At 38.6% G+C, this 22804-nt stretch overlaps 1 protein-coding gene across 13 annotated transcripts in view; it reads left to right on the plus strand.

Annotated features, from left to right (window-relative positions):
• The first annotated feature begins 1699 nt into the window (after window positions 1-1699).
• The window catches only part of BRSK2 (BR serine/threonine kinase 2), a 327161-nt gene continuing 306056 nt past the window's right edge, over window positions 1700-22804 (plus strand). For 7 of the 13 annotated variants that reach the window (XM_061342438.1, XM_061342439.1, XM_061342440.1 and 4 more), the window contains exon 1: window positions 1705-2178. In XM_061342438.1, coding sequence (XP_061198422.1) covers window positions 2085-2178 — 94 coding nt within the window. In that variant the 5' untranslated portion in view covers window positions 1705-2084. Of the gene's footprint in view, window positions 2179-22804 lie in introns of all 13 variants that reach the window. The other 6 variants (XM_061342436.1, XM_061342437.1, XM_061342445.1 and 3 more) reach the window with 4 other exon arrangements.

The following is a 22804-nucleotide window of genomic DNA, read 5'->3' on the forward strand; positions in this document are numbered from 1 at the left end:
GGGTGGGAGCGTGATGAAAGGGTGACAGAGGAGCAGCTGTTGGGCTTGCAGTAAGGTACGGGAAGAATGGTGCTTGAATGAAAGGTTTGGGGGGAAGCAGCTTGGATGTTGAGTTTAGTAGGGGCAGAAAGTAAACACCTGTGAGGGTTGGAGAGAACACAGGTTGCCGTTGGAAAAACGTAGAGGCAACCCTCTCAGCAGAGCACTCAATAACTGTGGTCACAAAGAGAGAGGGGAGCAGGAATGGTTTGAGGCATTTTGGAGTTTGCTGACAGGTTGCTGCAGTGCACAGTCTGGAAGTGAGTAAAGATGAGCCGTAAAGAGCAAAGCAGGGACAGGTTAAAGCAGGTGTTGGGATTTTGTTTCCTGAGGAGACAGGAGGATGCCTTTGAATTGGTTTAAGGTTTCAGTCCACTGGCATGGTTTCCTCTCCACTCCTCATCCTGTTAACGCCTCTGCAACCTGTTGGGTAGAGTTGTGTTGTCTGTGGTGCAGGTAAAGAACCAATTTTTAGTTTTATTCCAATTTTCATCAGCAGCTGCTATTTGTAGATACAGGTATTGAAAAAAGGTAGATTTTGCTCTTAAAAAAAACCCAACCAAACAAACCTGAAATAGTACTTTCTCTCAATGAACAACAGGTAATGGTAAGGCCTTGTACAAGTTGTACCCTCTCTTCACTCTGCCTTTCTTTTATATGCTTGTCAAGGCTTCCCTCTCTGACTTCTTCCTCTCTGAGAATCCTTGCTGTGTGTTGTATCTTGGTTACAATTTGACAAGAATATCTTGACCAGTTTTCTGTCTGGAATGGAGCAGAGAAGAGAATATAAAAACAGAACTCAAGTGATGTATTGGTTTCATCTTGATAGCCCTGGACTCTGACTGAAACTGATGTACTTTTTGGATTCCGCACCATACGCAGGCTTGTGCATAACATATTTGCGGAGTCCACATTTCATCCAACTCCTTAAGCTCTGAAGGTTAAATGCAGGCATAAGTACTTGGACAGAAAAGGTGAAAGTTTTCTTATGCTGCTAGTATAGGGACTATGGATCTGGTAATCAGTTCCCATTAGTATCTAATCCCTGGATTTTCTACTGTCTGTCTAATTAAGATAGCGGCCATGCCATTTTTGCTACTTATCTAAAGATCTGAATTTGCTCCATCAAACTCAGAAGTAGCTCTGTCATCAAATTTGGTGGTTATAGGATTGGCCCTGTCTTTTTCCTACCTTTTTTCTCTTTGCCTTGCTCCCCCTCGTCCCGTGTGCCCCCCACCAAAAAAAAAATTTTCTTTTTAAATGGTAAACCTCACGGAAGAAGTAGGTTCTCCAGAATCTAATCGAATAAATTAATTTTTCAGGTTCATTTTCATAAGTAAGGTTGTTTTGTTTTGTGGGGTTTGTTTGTTTTTTTCTGTTTCCTGCCACAATCTCAGATTTTCTTTAATACTCTCAAGTACAGCTGCATAATGGAGCATACTTCAGAGGAAAAAGTGGTTTTTTTTGTTCTTAAAATAATATACACATTAAACTATATTTAATTATGACTTATCAATAAATTGATAAACGTAGGTGTTTGCTATTGCATTGATCATGATGCTCTGTGGCAGGCAGAGGCAGTAATTGCTGCTGATAGAGAAGAAAAGGTAGTGGAAGCAGGCGGGGAGAAGGAAGTGGCAGATGAGGGGATTGGCTGCTTTTAATGTCAATCACAGCTGCGTGCTCCGGCTCTTCCGCTGCTCTGGCTCTGGCTCTCCCTTGAACAGCTCCTAGAGAGAACAAGGCGTGCGGAGCTCGGATCACCAGCATCATGCTCCTAGGGCTTGCATCGGAGATCCCCCTCTTTGAACATTAAAATAACTCATCCGTCCATCAACGTCCCAGGCAGACCCAACGAGAAAACACGCACGTGAGAGAGAGAGGAAAGAGGAGGAAGAGAAAAACCTGCAACCAAGTGGACTAAAGCAAAGAAAAAAAGAGTGCTTTGCTTGCACAGCTGCAGAGTGGGAATTTAAAGAACTGCGGAGAGAGAAATTCAATCTCATCAGCACATACACATTGCAGAATTACAGATCCAGGTAGAAATGACATCAACTGGAAAAGAAGGAAGCGGAGCTCAACATGCACAGTATGTTGGACCCTATCGTTTGGAGAAAACCTTAGGAAAAGGACAGACAGGTTGGTTCTTTTGCAGCAGCACAGGCGCTAGCGGGAAGATGCTGTAGCAGCCAGTGAGGTGTTGGGGATGGGATATATGAGGGTTTAGGTTTTCCCATTTGCTGTTTTAGTGGAGATAATATTCATATGGGATTTTTGCCTTTATTTAGTCCTTCTTTTCTTCATTTTTCCCATTTCCTAAAAAGAAAAAAAGACAAAAAGAAAAAGAGGAGCCCAGGATGCTTTATGTTCATTACTCCTGCTAACGGGTGTTGTTCTGATGACAGCTGGAGTGCATGCAGAGGAAAAAATACATGAATAGATGATCTGCTGGTGGTGAATTTTCACATCAGTTTCTTCACTGCCCTACTTAGGAGCATTTTCTTTTTAATCAAATTATATTGAAATTAAAGGTTCACAGCCTGTAGTACCAAGGAGGTGGTGGTATTGGGGGAGTCACCAGCAGTATTTCATGACATCATGATTGAAAAGGGTGTAGTCCTTAAGGTGCAGTTGGGGGGGTGGAAATATGAACAGTATGTCTGTGGCACTGACTGCTGTGGGTATTCAGCAAATATGGATGGATGGGCTGATGGTTTTTGTGGGTAGGATCTGAAATAAAAGAAAAATAGAGGATTGGTAGCAGAATTCATTTTGGTTATGCTGTGTTTTTGTAGGATGGGTTGGGGGGGAGGGGAGATTATTTAATTATTTTTCTTAAAGCTTGTTTATGAAACTTGCCCCCAGCAGATTTTCCTGAACGGAACAATGGTAAGAAATATTAAAAAGAGGAAACAGTGGACGGTATTAGCAGAGAGCAGGTGCTTCTGCCCTACATGACATAATTAGATCTCTTAAATGCATTCAAGATCTGGACTTACTGTTGCTTGCTTGGATAACATATTCACTTCAAGGGCAGGGGAGCATTAATTGGATGAAAAACCCTAAAAATAAGCCCAAATGTCTTCCTTAATTTTTTTTTTTTTTTTTAGTAACAGGTGTAATGAACAATGGCATCTGGCAAATTCAGGGTGTCAGGAGCCCCCCAAAAGTCGATTAGGATTTGAGATTCTAATTTAGGGAAAGGGGAAGATCAGCCATAGGGGGGGCTTCTTTGGGCATGTGGGTGTTAACTGTTGTTCATTATGAGTGGACAATAAAACATGATGCATTGTGGTGGTTTTTTTGGTTTTGGGTTTGTTTTTTTTTTTATAACCCAGTCGAGCTTTGCCCATCTGTTGTCTAAAGGATTTAATAGGCGTTTCCATCCCCAGCTGCTGCCTCTCCTTTGCCTGCTTCCTCACTGCCCTGCATGGCACCAGCTCTGCAGTCCGCAATTTTCTTAGGGACACAGTCAAAATCCAGATCTTTCTCTGAAAGAAGCAATGCTCTTCTGAGATGATTGATTATAACCCCCCCCCCCATCCTTCCCCTCCTCGTCACAACCCCATAGCAACCGTTCAGAGACATGGATGAAGATGACATTGTCTTCTAGTGAAAGTGACTTTTTTTTTTTTCCCGAAATCTCTTCCATGTATCAGCCGCTAAAAGGTAGCTCCCTGTCAGTGTTTTGGTTACAACCTTTATTCTTTGCATAGCTCAATAAGCCCTTACTTCTGCAGCTGTATTCTTACTAAAATCTGGTCTGATCATGAAAATACCAAAAAATAGCAGTGTATTGCTAACAAAACTGCCCTATTTCTCCTGGTAATCCTTTCCTGGATTCTCCAGGTGATCAAAGAACCAGCTGTACATGACAAATTCATTTTTGTCTTTATCACTATTTCCTATTTTCTCTCTCTCACCTTCTCGGCACCCCTCCCTCCCCTTTAAATACAATAGTGTTTGAGATTCCTGAAAATACAGCTACATTAACCTTTTGCTCCATGTCTCATAGCCTGATGTTGTGGTCCTTAAGGGTTATCTGCAGCTTTGGTTATTTTTTTTTCCTCGCTACTAATCTTCCTATCTTCCTCCTAAGTGATTAGAGATGTGGGGGTGGAGGGAGAAGGAGAGGATGTATTTACAGGCTTGCTGCTGTTGGCCTCTGCAGTTATTCAACCAGCTGGACAAGGATGAAAGTTTCCTTCTGCAGTTTTACCGTATAGCTGGTCTTTATAGATATGTCTCTGCTGTTCGCACACACGAATGCACATAAAATGCACAATGCATGGTGTCATAGAAACTGGGGGGGGGGTGGGGGGAGGAGGAAGAAGAGAAATCTTAAAAGTAGCTGATGTCAGTCTGTCTTCCTTGCTACACCCGCCCTTGATTAATGAAATAATGCACTGAGGTGAAATCTAACTCAGTATTAAACATATGTGGCTAAATATGGAAAGATGCATTCTGGTCTTCTCGCGTTTTCTGTGCTAATCGCATTTGGGAGCATGCAGAATGGCATGAACAGTGCGTGGTACGTAGAGCTAGTCCTCATCCTGCTTGTTTTGGAGGGTAAGCATTTTAGAGAGAGGACAAGTGCAGTGTGAAGGCCTGATTCACCACATGTATGTTCCTGTGTGTAAAAAGTTATAAATACAAAGGTGTTTGGGTTGCAGTGGCATATGGCTGAAGAAAATAGTGGTCGTAATCATTCCTTTAGAGCTTGACTTTAAAGCTTGGAAGGTTAGGAGGTGATGGTTTGGAATACCACCCTTTCCCCCCATCTCCTGAAGGGATGAGGAAGAGTGAGAAATAAAATCTGGCAACATGTAATGATTAAGGGAAAGAAAGCATTGAATTGTGTTGCGAAGTCCCATCCATTTTCGCGTGATCTTCATATCAGTTTTTGAGTGAAAGATTCTTGACTCTATAAACTTGTATCAGGTAGACAAGTCTAGTTTTCCTCTCAGATACATCAGTATTATACAAATGTGTTAATCACTCTTAGCTGCTTTTACTTGATCAAAAGAAGGGGGGTTTGGGCAGGAGTGTGGATTAATAGTTCAGGGCAGACTTCGGATGTCAGGGAGGGAGAACTTAATGATAAGTAGAACTCTCACTGGCTTTCTCTCTGTGAAGTTCTCACTGATTGACACTTTGATAGCTGAAGAAAAGTGTTTACCAATACCAGCCTACTGGCCCCTGCAAAGAGGTCCAGTTGCCACATCTGGGACAGTCATGGAACCTGGTGACATCTGACTGTGGGTGGGCAAAACTGACACAGAAGAGCCTTCAGTTCAAATTGGTGGATAATGACCATTGTTGAAAGTGTTGATTAGAAAAAAAAAATTAAAAGAGGGATATGGAAAATGTGTCCTGAGTGCACACCTGGGCTGGTGCATCAGTCAAGCTTGACTGGTGACACAGAGAGAGAATTAGGGCTTCTTAGGCAGAGAAGGTGGAAAAGGGCTACATGGGGCAGTGCTGAAAAATGTCTGTGCTTAGGTCTTTGCTGGTAATGGGAATGATACAGGAATGAAGGGAAGTTATTTTTAATAACGCGGCATAACATATAATCTGGCTACTACAGTAAGATGGTTTGCTTTTGTAATAAGTTGAATTCAGAGCACCTCTTGTTTATCAGCTGGAGGAATAGCTCATGGAATCTCTATTTGAATGATTTTGCAAGAATACACGAAGCAGCATAATCTTAATTGTTGTACTAAAAGAATTATTTTACAGAACTGTCAGTGCAAAAGCTCATTACTATATGTATATACAGGTATGTGTGGAAAGGTTTTTTTTTATCTAGTTATTTTTCTATAGTTAATTATAGGAGGTTTTCATTGTAATTAACAGTAATGAGCAAAGGATGTGTGTCATGTTACAATAACACATATGGAAACAGTGCCTTGAGAAACCCCAGTCATACCTGATTATGAAGCACTGTTTTACTTTTAGATCAGAGGTTTATCTCCATTTGTCACTAATTCTGTGTGAAATCACCTTCTTGCATATTCCTTTTTAATTATTTTTTTTAATTTCACAAATATCTTTTTTCATGTGTTTCTTTTGGCCTCATTAAACCGTTTCATCCTTGAACCTCTGAAGATTAGTTCAGATTGTCTGTAGTGAATATTTCTTAATGAATGCAAAGATGAGGAACTGAAGTTTTTCTTGTGAAGGGCTTCAGCATTTTGGAGGGTTTTCTTGTGTCTTCATGTGATAGTCACCATATAGGCTTCAGCACCATTGTTTGCTATGGCATCAATTCAATGTCCAGTTGAAATTACCTAAATGCTGCTTTGTCTACAAGTGATAGACATCAGCTTTAAGTGGGAGTTGCCCTGTTCACTTTGAGATAAACTTGATGAAAAATTTCATGTTGCTGATCCGTTTGTCTTGTTTCTTTCATTCTGTTTTAAGACCAGTTCTGCAGACATACAATGCAAATAATATTGCTTGAAACTCACAGCACTTTGACCTTTGCAAAAAGTGTAGGGGGTCCCTTTACTGGATTGTGTAACATGTAACTTATAGCTATTTTGGTGTATAACATGTTAATTATATATGAACCATCAATGAGGTGTTCAGCAGTAAGCTATTGGGTTATGTAAGGAACCAAAAATTATTAGATTTGGGTCTTAGCAAATTTAATAGCCTTTAATTCAGTGAGAGCTTAAACAGGATGTTTCTTTACAGCCTTAACCACCTCTTTCCATGACACCAGCAGGAACAAATTTATTAATTTTTTATGTGTCTGTCAATTTTGGTTGAAATTAAAGCTTTAGCTCTATTCTTTGATTCTATTCAAGGAGTGTTTGGTAGACAATATGACCTCAGAAGCCTGGTTTCCCTTGGTAAGTTTGGTACATAAAGTATATCCTTTTCATTCATACTGCTACAGTTTTTTTTAGTTCTGTCCCAGTGTGTTGGATCTAGAGAGAATCTAAGGAGTCCAGCTTTATTCTGTGTAGCTGTCTAGATGAAATTTTCATTACAGAGGTGTAAATCACTGTAGTTCCTCCATGGCCTTTTAAACAAAAACAAACCAGTATATATTCTATTCATGTTTTCATATGTCTTTTACTTTCCTTAAAAAAGTTTCTTCAAAAATAGTGAATGCATACCCTTTGTCATTATAGTGTGTGAAGACTTAGATGGTTATTTAGTGATCATAGAAGTAAAATATTGCAAGCAATACTGTGGAGAGTAGAAGTCTTAAGAATGAAATTTTGCCAAGAAAGGTTATGTCATAGTGCCGTAGACTTAATGGATTTTCAAGTAATGATTATGAGTTTTGAGAGATTTGGCCTTTCTTAACTTTATATACACCTTTGATCTGATTGTTCAAAAGTATTGTTTGCCTTCAAAAGTACTGCATTACTAACAAGTGAACTAGGATCACCATGCCACATAACTGAACTGCAGAGTGCAGGCATCTCTGTATTGCACAGTTCAGATATCCCTTTCAGGACTTTTAACTCTTTGTTTGTTTTTAAAGCAAATTCCTATTTGCTAATTACAGTGAAAAGGATTTTTAGCTCTATCCTTCTGGAAACTTTGTAGAAGCGTGCTATTAGTCTTTTACCCCAATATCATAGCAGAATTATTATGAACTTGTTGAAAATTTAACTAGACTCTGAATGGTTGTTTTCCTTCATAAAGCACAGTAAGCTTTCTTACCCAGGAGTTTCTAAAATTCAGATACTGTCAAATGAGTAGTACTATATGACTGTTTATATATCTGTGTTTCAGATATAAGTGGTAACTATGGGAGCAGTGATTTCACACATAGAGTTCTTGCACTGCTCCAGAACTCTTCTGGCTTTCATCATCATTCTGATGTCATTTTATGCTGCTGCAGTAAGAAGGACTGTGTTAGTATGAGACACGTTACAGAAATCAAAAAAGCTTCTCAGTAGGATTTACCTCTTGGCAGTGATTCTTTCTGGTCTCTCGAAAACCTACGAATCCATGAGAAGAGCAGTTGTCAGAATTGAGTGGATCTGCCAGTGTATGTTTTGGATTCTTCAACATTGCAGTATTTTTCAGTATACCCTAAATTTACTCCAAACATTGTATCTTGGAAAGTCTTCAATATTGTATGCTTTAGAGAGTGAAACATTAACTGTGAATGTGATAATAAATGTTGACATCCACTTCAAAATTAGTAGGTAAATAATATATAACAAATGTAGGTGGTTAAGGAATTCCAGCTTTCAGAAGAAATTTGAGAGGAAATGAGGAATTTGGAAGTAATGTCCTCTGAAGTAAGAGATACTGCATAAGGAATGTATTATGCATATAGGAAAACAGTCAAAATAACAAGAGGTGGAAGCCTGAGTATAGATTTCTGTGAAGGCAAAGGCAGAGACATAAATGAATGCTCAAGGAATGCCCCTTTTCAAATGTGAGATACTGTAAATTGCCTTTGTGATGTCAGTCTAGGTTTGAAGTTGAGCTGATTTAAGCAGAAAGATCAACAAGCCTGTGATAACTAGGTAAGGGTGGCATGTGTTGTATATTGTGGGTTGTTTTAAGAAATATTTTAAATAATTTATTTTATTTTAAACAAATGTTTACCAATCCTACTCATTAATGCTGGGTTTTTTTCTACTAATGGAATATGAGGATATAGTTCCATTTTTATTTCATTCATACACAGTACTGTGTTTCTACAAAACATTCACAATGATCTGTAAGTAACATGAATAATTGTAAATAGTGTTCTTAATGAACAGTTTTCATCTGCAGTGTCTATTAAGTACAGAGGGATTTCCTTTAAGTCCTTCTTTTTTTTTTTTTTTTCCTTCCTTCCAGATTTTTCTGGCCAACAACTATTTTTTCATTACCTTTCAACAGCTGTCTTTACCTCACTTACCAATTAGTTGCACTTAAACAATATTCAAAGATCTAAACTACTCTTGAATGTTGTCTGTTGGATATGTTGCATAAGAGTGTTAAGTTCTACTTGGACAGTTGTGTGAACACTTCCAACATAAATGTTTACAAGTGCAAAAATTAAGTTTTCCTGGACAGTTTGCACATGACTTCCATGAGCAGCCTTTCCCGGAAGATGTGAAGCTTTCTAGAAAGGCTTTTTTAAAAGGTACACAAACATGAGCAAACCAGACTTACTTAATTTCAAATGCATGTGTTTAGAGCGTATTAATAGTGCTTTTCCAGTTCTGTTTGACTTGTTCTACATTTAATTTTGAGTAGGAATATAACATTTTTACCAATTCCTGTAAGTCTGTTTACAGACTAGGAACATTCCTGATAAAATTCTGGTAAAAGCTACATAAAAAATTTAACCCCAAAATATTTTTTTCATTGCTTTGTAGGTTTTGAAAATTGGGTTCAAATGGAATTTAGGTGGAACAGCAGAAATTGTATTGGTTCCTTTCATACTAGTGTATTACTCGCTATTGATGTAGCTGCAAGCATTTTTTTCTTGAATGCGTCATTTGTGGCAGAGATGCCTGTGAGATTGCCGTCGTCCTGTGGACTCTATAAAACAGGAATATACTGTTTCTTTTGCAATGACCTTGGGGTTTTAAAGGCTAATAAATGAAAGTGTAGCATAAGACTGATGATAAAGAGCAGTATGGACAAGGAAGGTAAATTACAGTGTTTAAACAAATCCATGTACATTCTCTTGCAAATGATACTGCTGCCTTCATGGTAGTGCAGGGTAACCCTCAGGATGGTGCAGGTAGCTGATGGATAGTTATTCAGTGCTGGAGTGGGTGAAACGGAATACCTACCTTGAATTAAGCTTGCTCAGTTTTTAGTTTGGGAGAATTATATCCTGAAGGCCACAAAGATCATTGTCAAATGACATAAATTGAAGTAGTCCTAAAGCTGCCTTAAATAGCTCTTTCGTAAAGTGCTAATGTCTGACCTCACAGTTTTGCACCCCTTGGCTGTGCCAGGTCAGTTTCTGCCTTTTAGACTTCCGCTGTTCCTGCTCTGGCTTCCTTGCGTAAAGATTGGTGTATACTTAACAAGAAATTAAAAAAAAAAGTCTTTTCAAATAAACTTTTTTACACTGGGGTAGTGGAGGGTATGAGGTTAGACTGGAAGGGACTGTTCCTTGTGTAGCTTACCACTGATATATGCCTTCTGTTCAGTTTCTTATCTAACAATAATCAGTGATTTTATAATTAAGGAGTCTGGGGGGAAAAAAAGAAAAAAGTAGATAACTTGCCAGTTACTGACAAGAGATTACTGCTGTCAAAAGCTTTGTTCCAAGAGTTGCACCAGCTACTGACAGTAAATGGGTTAACGCAGGGTGCAAGGAGGGGATTCAGGAAAGAAGCCAGCATTAAGTGGCTTAGAGTGTACAAGTACTATAATTTTTTCTTTTTTTTTTGTTTTAGTGTTCCAACACTATGTGAGAATTATAAGCATGATATTTCCAGTGAAGTTCTTAACTTAAAAGAAAAAAGAAAAAAATAGAGAGGAAAAAAAAAGAGAGAAAACTGTTTTCAGGCATCCATTTAGCTCTTCTGGCTGCCTGCTTCTTTCAAAACAATATACTCTCTTTATAGCCTGAGGCTTTTGCAATTTCGGTTTACTGTCTTTTGCAGTATATGCTTAACATGGGAGAAAAAACCTGTGTGATAATGTTTATATTTGTTAATAATGTCTACAATACGTATGTATTAACAAGCTCTTCTTTTGCAGTGTCTTCCCTTTGTGTGTTCAGCTTTATGTGCCATAAGCTGACTGCCCTTGTCATTTAGCTATTAAAAGCACTATTGACTGGAACAAAAATAATGGAGGAGCTGGTTTCTGGGAGAAGCAAGCTTGATCTGGACCAAAAATGTGTTAATTTTCTACTGTCTGTCTCAAGCGTACTGTTAGAGTAGGCTTTCTGAAGAGTCCACTAGAGGGGAGAAACTTGCTTGCTGTAGGCCTTTTTTGCCTCATTGAAATGGTGGGAGTTGAAAACATGGCAAGGCAAAGGATCCTGGTTAAAAGGTATGTCTATCTTGGAATCAGAGGTGAAACTCTAGCACTGGTGGGTAACACTGTTACTTCTGGCAGTGCAGGCTGTGTGAGGATTGGCAAAGCATGTTTCCATTTCAGTGTGCCAGAGGTTGGACAGCAGTCCTTCAGCTGCGGATGAGAATGTACCAGGTCTTCATATTCACCCAGAAGGGAAGGTTGATGGAATTGCTTGGCTCTTTATCTTCTTTCACTCTTTCCTAATCATTCTATGTGTGGCTAGTGATGTAGACACTAGATTTCTACACAAATAATCTTGGAAAAGTGATTGTTTGTTGCTTTGGTCCAGAATGAGATACACTGTAGATCAGGCTTGTAATGTTGACTCGCCTACCCTGTGAGGAAGAGACACCAGCAATAAGATAAGCTGGTGAGGTATTCTTTCCTTTTTTTTTTTTTTTTTTTTTGTTTAAAAAAGAATAGAAAATCCATGTTTTGCTCTGGTAAAGTCTGAGCTAAGCTAGCACGGGACTTTGCTAAGGCTACTGTTTTATTGCATTTGGATTAAAACACAAGTTTAAATAGGAAAAGAAGACTTAGCATTCCAAATCCTTGTGGTATGAAATGTACTATGTAAGGTGTTTAACATATTTTTTCATGCCTTTATTGATTGTTTGCCAGCAGAGTGTTGGGTTACTCATCATGCCAGCTCTTCCCCCTGGGTAAGTTTCATTCAGTGACTGCATGAATTGTTTTTAATTACTGTGACCTGTCCCTAAGCTTAAGGAATTTGATTTAGAGTTTTACCTTACTGGAAGCTCTTAATTTCTCCCAGTACTTTATTCCAAAGCTCTCATCTTATTTTCAGGTTGTAAATGATGGGTAGCTTGGCTGTCTTGTTGAGATGACCTTCTGTCAGCAGGTACAAGATTGGCCTGGAGTTTTCCTTTTGAAATTCTGGTCACCTGTTTTTCAGTTTGATGTTCTTCTGGGGAGTTGTTTTTGGTTTGTGGGGTGTTTTTGTTTGGTTTATATTTTTTTCAAATGTCAAAGTTACCTTACCTTTTCAAACTGGAAACTGATTGAAGAATTGGTATCCTAATTCAAAGAATACGAGACAGGTATTTCATTCTTGCTATATCTGCAGTCTCCTACAGCAAATTAATGAAGACTAGAAAGTTATTATCAGAAAACCTTTGGGAATGTTGCAGTTCCAGGACTAGGACCCCTTAATAATTTCAGCCCTATTTAAATAGGGTGATAGTTACTGCTAGAAGAGCAGTAGAAATACTCTAAGCAAGAAAATAGCCTGTGTCTAAATAAGTGTAATTTATTCTTAGAGATGCTATTGGTTTGGGTGGGGTTTTTTTTAACTATATGGTCATGGTAGACTGAAAAAGTACTTCTGGGGTTTTCTCCCACTTCTTATTAGATGCATTGTCTTTGGAAAATTAACACTGGTGCACTGTGTGAGAATGCACTTGGAGAATTATTTTCTCTTACATATGTTTTGTCTTTCAAATTTCATGTGTCTTGCCTGGGTTGTGAACTGAGAGGAAAGATAATTCATGTTATCTGCATATAATCATTTTCATGCTAAGATACTAAACTTACTTGGGCTTTTGTGTGTGTGTATATATGGGAGACTGGGATTGCTGAAATCCCGCTACCCTTCAGATATTGCCCTCACCTGAAGACTCTTACACCAAACTTAGGAGGAAAAAGTGGTGCTAAACCACACTGTGATGCCCTAGTGCTGGGGGAATCCCCAGCTAGCTTGGTAGACTGTATTCCTGCCTACTTCCTGCTGCTGAAGGGAGGATGGGGACTGGAACTTGGTCGTTTCTATTTGAAAGCTGAGCTCAGTGATTAGGGAGTGTGGGACGAAAGGAGCCCTCTCTGCATTTCCTCACTGTATCCATTTTGGTACAGTGGCAGCATTTGTAGTAGTCCTTTCATGCAGAAAGCTGAGAGGAAGGCTGAGAGCTGCTTGTGTGTTTGCAATGCCTGTCTCTACAAAAATCGTCACCAAAGACAAAGCCACGTATTATATTACAACTTGGCAATGACACAAGTGCTATAGCCCTATTAAATGTGGGCTTTTTTTTTTTCTTGCTGTTGTTGAGAGGACATGGCAATGACTTGTACAGCTTTTAAGGTTCCTTACACTTTGTGAGCACCAGCCTTAAAGCAGCTTTTTACATTAGCTTTTGCAAGTAGTTAAATATACAGTTCCTTCCTCCCCCCCCCCATCTTCTCACTCATTTGGATTAGTAAAGCTCGATTAAAATCGCTAATCATCACCAACAAAGGGAGATCTGTCCTGGTGTTTCTGGGGTTTGTCCTATGCTCCTTTTCTTTGGGGTTTGTGGTTTATTTCATTGCTCATATTTGTGAAATCACATCTTTTGCTTCTGATTGTTTCCTGATTGTGCTGAAGGCATTACTTAATTAAATTCCCCACTCAGTTATATCTGTGCAATACCAGTGATTTTGAGGCCTTGAACAAGTTTATATGGAAGGGGAGTTCGACCCACGAGCAAGCTTCTCATTTACGGTAGCAGAGGCAGACCTCTGGCAGTGTTCTAGTTAAGAGCAGCCTAAGAATACATTTCTGCAGTGAATATTTAAGCAAATTAGAGCACAGAGTGGAATGATGCTGTAAATGAATTAAATTAAAATTGAAAATACAGGTCCAGCATTTTACAAATTACTCTCATCCTTAAAGCAGAAGGCTGGCTGCTCAGCTAACAGACATGTTAAGGCCTGCAAATGTTTTAATATTTTTAGCATCAATTCTTCTCTAGTATTCCAGACATATGTATATTGAAACCACCTCACCAGTTCGCATTAAGCTTCAGGATGTAGAAAATGTCCTTAACTTTATCAGAGCTGTGCTCTTGCTAGGGAAGGTAACTGCCAGACTACTACCATGGTTGGGACAGTTGCCATGTTGTTACCAGGTGGCTCTTACTGCTTGGAAGAAATGCTGCAAAAATAGGCATGCTTTCTGGGTCTGTGTTGTAATGCTGTCATCACTCTACTGCCACTGAATCAGGTGGACTGCTTCTAAAGAATTCATAAAAAGTGTGGTTAGAAGAACAAACTTAACCTCATGTTTACTGTTCAAGTGTCTACACTACTGTAAATTTCTGAAGAGTCCACTAGAAGGGAGGAACTTGTTTGCTGTAGGCCTTTTTTGCCTCACTGAAATGGTAGGAGTTGAAAATGTGGCAAGGCAAAGGACCCTGATTAAAGGGTACGTCTACTTTGCAATCAGAGGCGAAGCTCTAGCACTGGTGGGTAACACTGTTACTCCTGGCACATGCAACAGTAAAAATAAGGCAGTCCAGGCTGTGTGAGGGTTGGCGAAGAGTGCCAGAGCAATTAAGAACCTTAATCTGTGTTGGAGTCCAGGCTTGCCCATCTTTACCTGATTATTTACTTGTACCAGTTGTGCTGTTGTTCTGCTCTCTTGGTAAACTTTGCATCTCCTACAAATCAATATAGTATGTCAGATGTGGATGAGCATTTATATGTGTAGTGCACTGTACGCTTTGTGTAGCTATGATTTCATGTCAAGTTTGGTGGTTGTGGTTTTTTTGTTGTTTTTTTTTTTTGTGTGTGTGTGGATGCAGAATAACAATCTTGCGATTGATGCTGTAGAGTTCTAATTTGGGTGTGAAAGATTATTCTGTACTCTCAGGGCTATGGATTAAGGGTACTCAGCTCCTCAAAGGATTGGGTCCCTATTTGTACTCTGATGATCTCTAAAATGCAACAGAGACCTAGCCAGGCCATTTCTTGGGGGAAGAGTAGTAGAGACATATACAATACAGGCTCTGTTCATCTAATTGTGCAGTTGTAAGGCAGATTATTCAGAAACAATAACTATGTAGTCTTCACGGGCCCTAAGAGGCTCAGCCGTTGACTTGGGGTGGAGCCTTTGGCAAGTTAATTTATCTTTTTTTCCCTACATTTTTTTTCCTTCCAATGATGCTCTGCTGTAAAATTATGATAAATCTCAACTTCCTTTTTGTCACTGACATGATTAGCCAGTAAGTACTGAGAGCTTTTTAAGAAATAAAAAGCAACATGGAAAGGCCTGGGATAACCCTACTGTTTAGGCCTAGTGATTTTTTAATTTTTTTTTCTTTTTTGCTAGTGTCCATTTTTGCTAGCTTCATTTTATTTAATGTACCTCTATGAATTTTCATCTCCTGAGGAGACTGGACCATACAGCTTGGTCTGTCCAGGTGATGATACCTTTTCATGCTGTATTTGTCTTCCATAAATTTTCCCTTTGATTATTCTAATATAGAAACATAAATGCTGAAATCTTTGTGGCTGCAGTTTAAAACTGGAATTGCTTTAACTATCTAGTAAAATAGAAAAATTGCTTTGATGTTCCCATTTTGAAAATTTGTGCCTATGCTGACTTGTGTTGTTTTTTTCCTTAGGACATTTGTCCCTCATCTCTCAAGCAAAATGTCACTGAGTAAAACTGTGTTTGTATGATGCTGTGTGTTCTACTTACAAAAGATTTATAACTTGGTCACTTTTATTTATGCTTCTGTGAAGCTGGTAGAATTATACTGCAGTGTTAAAATGCAGCAGTTTCATTTTCCTGCAGGCAGCAGCCCTCTGGTGGTGTGGGCTTTTTCTTTCTTTTTCCTAAGTCATCTTTGGAAATTCTGACAGACTGATAGAGAGGCATTTAAAAATGCCTCAAGTTAAGGTGTCTCAGTCCTATATATCCACTGTTTTCGTTTTGAATCCTCACCTCATCAACACCCCCACCTAAATTTGGAAGTGGAATGTAAAAGGCAAAGCAAGGTTAATAAATGCACTCAATTGATAATACCAGCAGTCTTATTTGGTAAAATGATATTTACCAAATGCTATTTCAGTAGATTTCAGCTTCCAGAACTATTGCCTGGAAAGGTCGGAGTGAAGTGGGTGGTGAGGCTAATGGGTTATTCTAAAGACTAGCTGAATTGTTAGGAATGCAGGCATTTCTGAGGAGGCTGCTGATGAGCTTGAGAATTTAGAACATTCTTTGGTATTTCAAGGGATGACCTTACTAGTCTGTTATATGAGCATTAATGATAGTATTGCAAGTTACTGCCTGGAAAACATATTTTGGCTAATGGGGAAAGAAAATCTTCTCATCAGTGCCCTGGGAGTGACATTTACCCTTTTGCTAGTAGGAGATTTACATATCACTTGAGTCCCACTTAAGACTGATTTTGAAGTACTAAGTTATGTACTGGGAGGTAAAAGTGGGAGTTCACAAACTAGATAAAATATTAGTCCTTACTATTTTTGAGATGGTAAGCCAGAGTTAAATGCTAATGTTTCTGAAATTATTAAAGCTGTGCCAGGGATGCATTTGGCTTGTTTCCTTTACAGGACTACAGTAAATGTCAAAATCATGCTGTATCTGCAAGTACGTTACTGCATAAATACTCTGTCTTGTAGGAAGACATGCAATTTTGTTATGATTGAAACCTGAAGCATTAAAAAAAAAAGAGGGGGAGGGCTAGGAAGCAAGCTTTTAAATAACTGAAGCTGCACAGAAGTAGTAATTTCTGCAGTTTCAGGTTTTAGGGTAAATAATTCCAGATTTATTTTTTTATGTACTGAATTTTGACTGTGGTCTTTGCAACCTAATTTATGTCTGTAAAGTGAAACAAAAGTTACTGACTCGGCTTGTGTCCAAGCTGACAATTGTCAAGATATTTATGCCAGCTAAGGCACAAGATGCAAAATTATTGTCTCAGCCATGACACTTTAAAAAGTGTAAGTGTTGACTCTTTTTGCCAGGTTTGCCTCAATTATGAAGGGTATCCAGCCTAATGCATGTATCACTTGCACAGTTTGGGATCAGAGTCTGATCCATGCTAAGAACTTTCCATGCATGTAGCTTATGTATTAAAGGGATAATGTCAATTTATAATTTTTAAGAATTAAAAATTGCAGGTGACATAAGGTGAAAAGGAAGTATAATTAAAAGGGAAAGCTAGAAAGAAGAAAATTCCCCAACCTCCTATCACAATTACCTGTCGCAGATCTTGAAACCGAAAGCTTACTTGAGGTCTTCCTACTCCTAATTGTAAAGAGGGAGATTTGGGAGTAAGTCCACTGAACTGAGTGGAGATATTTTGCCATAAAAGTAAGATACACAGAGGGGGGATTTGACATCTTTAAATGTTAAAGATTCAGAGCTTTTGTCACCTTAGAGCTATTTTTTTAAACATTAAAAAAAAATAAAAAATCATTGTAGATGTCAAAGCATTGCTAGCTCTTGCATAGCCCACAGTCTCCAAAACATTATTTTATTTTTGTTCATTCCCATTCTTGTTTGTGATGTAAACCACACAATATCATAATGCTTACTCTAGTAGGTTGCTGGTCATTTTTTTTGGTGGCAAAATAAAAATGTGTTATTGCCTGCATGGGCAAAAATCTCAAATTACGTGTCCAGCCTAAAAATGAATTTCAATGGTTTATGGCGTCTGCTGGAGGTAGGTTGTTGAGCTTGATAAGACTTTTGTTTTGATCTCAGTGTAACTGTACATGTACCGCAGGAAGAATTAAATCTCTGAGACTTTATTTCCTAACCTTAACAGAGAAGCAGCTATGATTATAGTGTCCGTAGCCTGTCTCAGATACACATTTTCTTTGATTTCCTATTATCTCCTAACTTGCAGAGTATTGAAATTTGAAAGGAAAGTATTTAAAATTCATTTGTCCTCTTAACTGCTTCTAGTTTTGTTCATGGATGCATTTGGTAGTGTGACCTTCACAGTTTTTTGCCTCCTAATGTTTGTCCAGCTGTGAAGTTGCATAGATGTGCTATTTCACCACATTTTGGAATTTGTGTAACATGAGCCAGTTCATATGCAAATAGTATTTAAACATCATTTTTAAACTGGCATATTGCCATCCTGATTTTTTTTTTCCCTGGTTATAACAGGCTTTTTTAAATGAGAGTTTAAACTTCTCCTTGGTCATCTGATTTGTACCATTTCTGTCTTGATCAGGGATTGCTTTACAAGAAAACGCGCATAATGATGGGTCAGATTTTTGTTCTTGCTGTGCCTGTTTGTTTGGTTTTTCTTTCCCTGTTGCAACTCCACTGCTTCACTGACATTTCCTTGGATTTACAACAGTTCCTCCCAGCAGAGCAATGCTCTACTATGGAATGTATTGTCTTCCATACGTCCATATGAGAATCCCCACACTGAAGTCAGCAAATGTGTGCTGCCAGAAAGCTGTTTTAAGTCAGAATATTTTGTAGTTTCTGCTTCTGAATTATATCTGGAATTATATGTAGACCAAACAACTTCAGCAAAGACTAGATAAAAATCATTAAAGGATATAGATAAAAATATTAGTCAAATATGATTTGATTGTAAGGTGTACAGAAAAAAAAACCAAAAACCAACCTGATGCATTCTCTTGTTAACTGTAATTCTTATTTAAAATGGCATATACTACTGAAGAGAAACATTTAGTAATTCAAAAGTGGGTGACTAAGAAGCAATACATATGCAGCACCATTTTTATTTTTTTTTTCTTCCAGTTCTGTGTTTCCAAAACCCCTTACCTCTGGCTCTCATAGTAACAACTACTAACAGTACTGGAAATAACTTTTTTGGTTTTGCTATTCCTCGCATGCTATATTAAACCTTTATTCTTTGTCATTCAGCAAGTCAGTGGTATGGGTTCATCTTATTGCTCACCCTTTGATTTTTTTTTTTTGGTTTTGTTTTTCCCTCTTTCCCTATGGCAACTTTGCCTGATGGATGTATCTGGATTTAGCTTGAGTCCCAGCTTTGCTAGCAGCGTTATAAAATCGAAGTGTAGCATCTGAAAAAAATCTGCTGTATTGAAAAACAAGCTGGAGCAATCCAGACTTGGATTTCAAAAGGAGTGGAAAGATCTTGATCTATGCTGCTTTGCAAGCTCAGCACCATGGACTGTGATTGACTGTAAGCTCACCATTATGAAAAACTGATGGGTGTTTAGTGTTATGACAGGCTGTAAAAGTGGGATATGTGAGATTGTGACAAAGCCTAGGGTGTGTCTCTCTCCACAGGCAAGTTGGTGCTTTCCTTATGCTGTTGTAAAAGTGGTGGTTCTGAGGTTGGTGGCATGATGGCTCTGAGGTTATCGAGTCTTACTTTAGATTTAGACTGCTGCACAGAAAACATGATTTAAACATGCATTACTCTGGAATTAATCTGAATTTGTATCCCATCACCTTAATTAGAGTTGGTTTATTTTATCTAGTGTAACTGAAAAGTCACGTTTTGTGACTATGGGCTAGATATATCCTGAATTGGTGCTATTTGATTGAGTGCTTTGGATTCCACACTGCTGGACTGACTTATCCTGGTTATGGATTTGACCTTCTATATAAAGGCAAAGACTATAAATTTTAAATTTAGGAAAGGTCTAGATGTTGGATTCTCTCTTTTCAAACATTGCTATTTGAGAGAAATACAAATACATTATGAAAGGTTTTGTGTCTAAAGTTTTAGATATTGCACCCTTTCTGCAAAGAGATACGTATTTGTTTTTGAAAAAGCCAAAGGTAGTATTTACCTTTTTCTTTACCTTCTTTCTGTAACTAAATAATCTCTGAATTTATAGCAGGTCTATTTCTATGTTTATGTAGTAGCCATAGCTTGGCTATTGCCTCTGTTCTATGCTATCCACAAGTACTTATAATTCTCTTCGAAAATTGGCCTCTGTGCTTACAATTCTTATGCTTGACCTCTAGTCCAGAAATTACTTCTCTCTCAAGGGGTCTTAATAAAAATCTGTATGACTAGGTTTATTTTACCTGACTGTTGGTTGCAGGAGGTGGTAAGGAAGTGGAAATCACTAGTTCGGTACCTTTCTGAAATTAAACTCTTGAGAAAATAAGGATAGTCCTTAATTTGAGGTTTATTCAGTTGGTTCCGTCCCAGTATTTGGCTTGCTCCACATTAGACTTCATCACTTCTGTGCTTCCTTTCCTTTTCATTAGAAGTCCTAGAAGTTGTTAATTTTGCCTTAATACCCAATGATAAATAGTCATGCAGGTGAAACATGCAGTTACACCGAGATACTGTTGGTTACAGGTGAAATTTTAAATCTGAGGTCTGAACATCTTTGAATTCAAGGAGAATGCTTGTAGGAAAAGTGGGGTTTATGGGTTTTATTCCAGAACTGTATTCAACCACATTCTTACTTTTCATCTGAGTAAGATGCAAACTGGTAAAAGGTCCTGTCTCTTAGATCAGTTCTGGACTTTGTCCAAAATCTCATGCCATTCAGTATTGTTAAACCCAAACGTCTGCCTAACTCAACTTTGTGTTTGTATACACTGCAATCGCTACCCAGGCAAGAAGGGGGACTCCAGACTGCTGTGGTGAATCTGGCTGATGCCTGAATTTGCTGATTTCAAAGTGTCTTGGTTATCTCTATGTTGCTATCAGATTTGGACAGCTTAGTTCTTGATGGGCTCAACAGGAATATTAAGATAAAACAGCACTATTGTCTGTTGTTGCAGTATAGTGCAGTAGAAGTTGTTCAGTGGACAGTTTTAGAAATGTTGTACCAGCTGACTTAGAATCACCAATAGTAGGATTTTAGTTTTTTTGTGCCCAGTATCTGTTGGTTACTAATTACCTTCTACCTGAAAGTGTCAAAGCTTATCTAGTGGTAGATTTTTTATTGTAATATAGGGATATGAATCTATTCCCGACATCCATCTGTATTTCAGATATGTTATTGTATATTGTACAAACCCCCAAATGAATTAAAAGTAGCACCAAAATCCTTTTCTCCTTTTACTTCCTTCTGTATATAAAACTTTGCTCTGTTTTACTTCATTGAGATGGTACACATCTTGGTATTAAGGGCATTCTTAACATATCATCTCTATACCTTTCATCCTCCTGCATTTGCCTAACATTTCGTATGTCTCTTTGTAGTCTGGTCTTCAAAACTGGCAGTCTGTATATTTTCGTTCTACCCTGTTATGACCCTCATGCACTTGTTGATTTTGTTGCTTGTTTCTGGATGTTACCTATTTGTTATGCGTTTTTGAGGTCAGTATTCCAACTGAGGATGGGTCATTGATTTATACATTGACATTGTCTCATTCTTAAGTATAATTTTTGTTTCCATTGTTTAACATTTTGTTGTCACTTCTGACACATGGAGTTGATATTTTTATTATGCTGTCCAATATAATGGTAAGTCTTCAGTGACTCCAGTTAACTTGGGAGTCAGATATGTATCTTACTAGTTCACATTATTCTTTCTATGATGCATCTGTCAGCACTGAATTTCATCTACAGTCATGCTGTCCGACCACCAAACTTGATATGTCATTGTTTTAAGTGCTTGAGTGGGACTTAAGTAATACATTGGTCTTCTGCTAAGCTACTCTGCAAGGGTAAATTTCACCCTTTATGAGCTGATGCATCCTGTCACATTAATCAGGGATGTACTGTGTGTTTCCTAGGGGCAATGTAAAGGATCAGATTTCCCTATTAACCCCTTCAGAACTGAATTAAAATTTGGTGCCATATCTAGAATATGCACCACAAACTTGATGTATCTGTAGCTCTATCATATCTTATTATGACCGTAGGGGAAATAAAGAAGTAACAGTTTGATGGATACTTGAGATCCTGAGATTGAAAAGGTCAAAACTAATGTATCCAGGTATTGTGAGATTTGTGGGTTATTTTCTGTTGCTCATTCTATTTGTAGCATAGCTTTCTTTTAAAGCAAGTCTGTAAAGGTTCCACCAAAGTCTAAATCGTTAAGTGAAATTTTGAAAAAGTGACTGATTTATGTCCATCTATCATTTGTTTTTATTAAAAGGAAAATTAATCTCTTCTCTGCTGTTTCATGATTTTATAGGTAGGTGAGGGAACAGCTGGACTCGAGCTTAGGAGGTTTGATTTTTTTACGTATCTCTGATTTTGAGACTCATTTCTTGACGGTTCTGTTTTGTCACCTATAATATTATTGTTTCTTACATAGTCTACTTTGAAATTTGAAGGCTCAGTGTTCTATAAAAGCTAAAGATTGTTTCTGAAGTATAGTAGGATTTCATAGAATCATAGAAGAGTTAGGGTTGGAAAGGACCTTAAGATCATCTAGTTCCAACCCCCGTACCATGGGCAGGGACACCTCCCACTAAACCATGTCACCCAAGGCTCTGTTCAAGCTGGCCTTTTCAAGGCCAGGGATGGAGCATTCACAGCTTTGCTGGGCAACCGAATTCCAGTGCCTCACCACCCTTACAGTAAAGAATTTCCTCCTTGTATCCAATCTGAACTTCCCCTGTTTAAGTTTTAACCCATTACCCCTTGTCCTGTCACTACAGTGTCCCTAATGAAGAGTCCCTCCCCAGCATCCTTGTAAGCCCCCTTCAGATACTGGAAGGCTGCTGTGAGGTCTCCATGCAGCCTTCTCTTCTCCAGGCTGAACAGCCCCAACTTTCTCTGCCGATCTTCATATGCAAGGTGCTCCAGTCCCCTGATCATCCTCATGGCCCTCCTCTGGACTTGCTCCAACAGTTCCATGTCCTTTTTATGTAGAGCACACCAGAACTGCACACAATACTCCAAGTGAAGTCTCACGAGAGCAGAGTAGAGGGGCAGGATCACCTCCTTCAACCTGCTGGTCCTGCTCCTCTTGATGCAGCCCAGGATACAGCTAGCTTTCTGGGCTGCAAGCGCACATTGCTGGCTCATGTTCATTTTCTCATCGACCAGCACCCCCAAGTCCTTTTCCGCAG

The sequence above is a fragment of the Neopsephotus bourkii genome, unplaced genomic scaffold, assembly GCF_033783945.1.
Source record: "Neopsephotus bourkii isolate Nb327-2 ecotype Australia unplaced genomic scaffold, CSIRO-AGI_Nbou_v1 NB_1792, whole genome shotgun sequence".
Classification (NCBI taxonomy): domain Eukaryota; kingdom Metazoa; phylum Chordata; class Aves; order Psittaciformes; family Psittacidae; genus Neopsephotus; species Neopsephotus bourkii.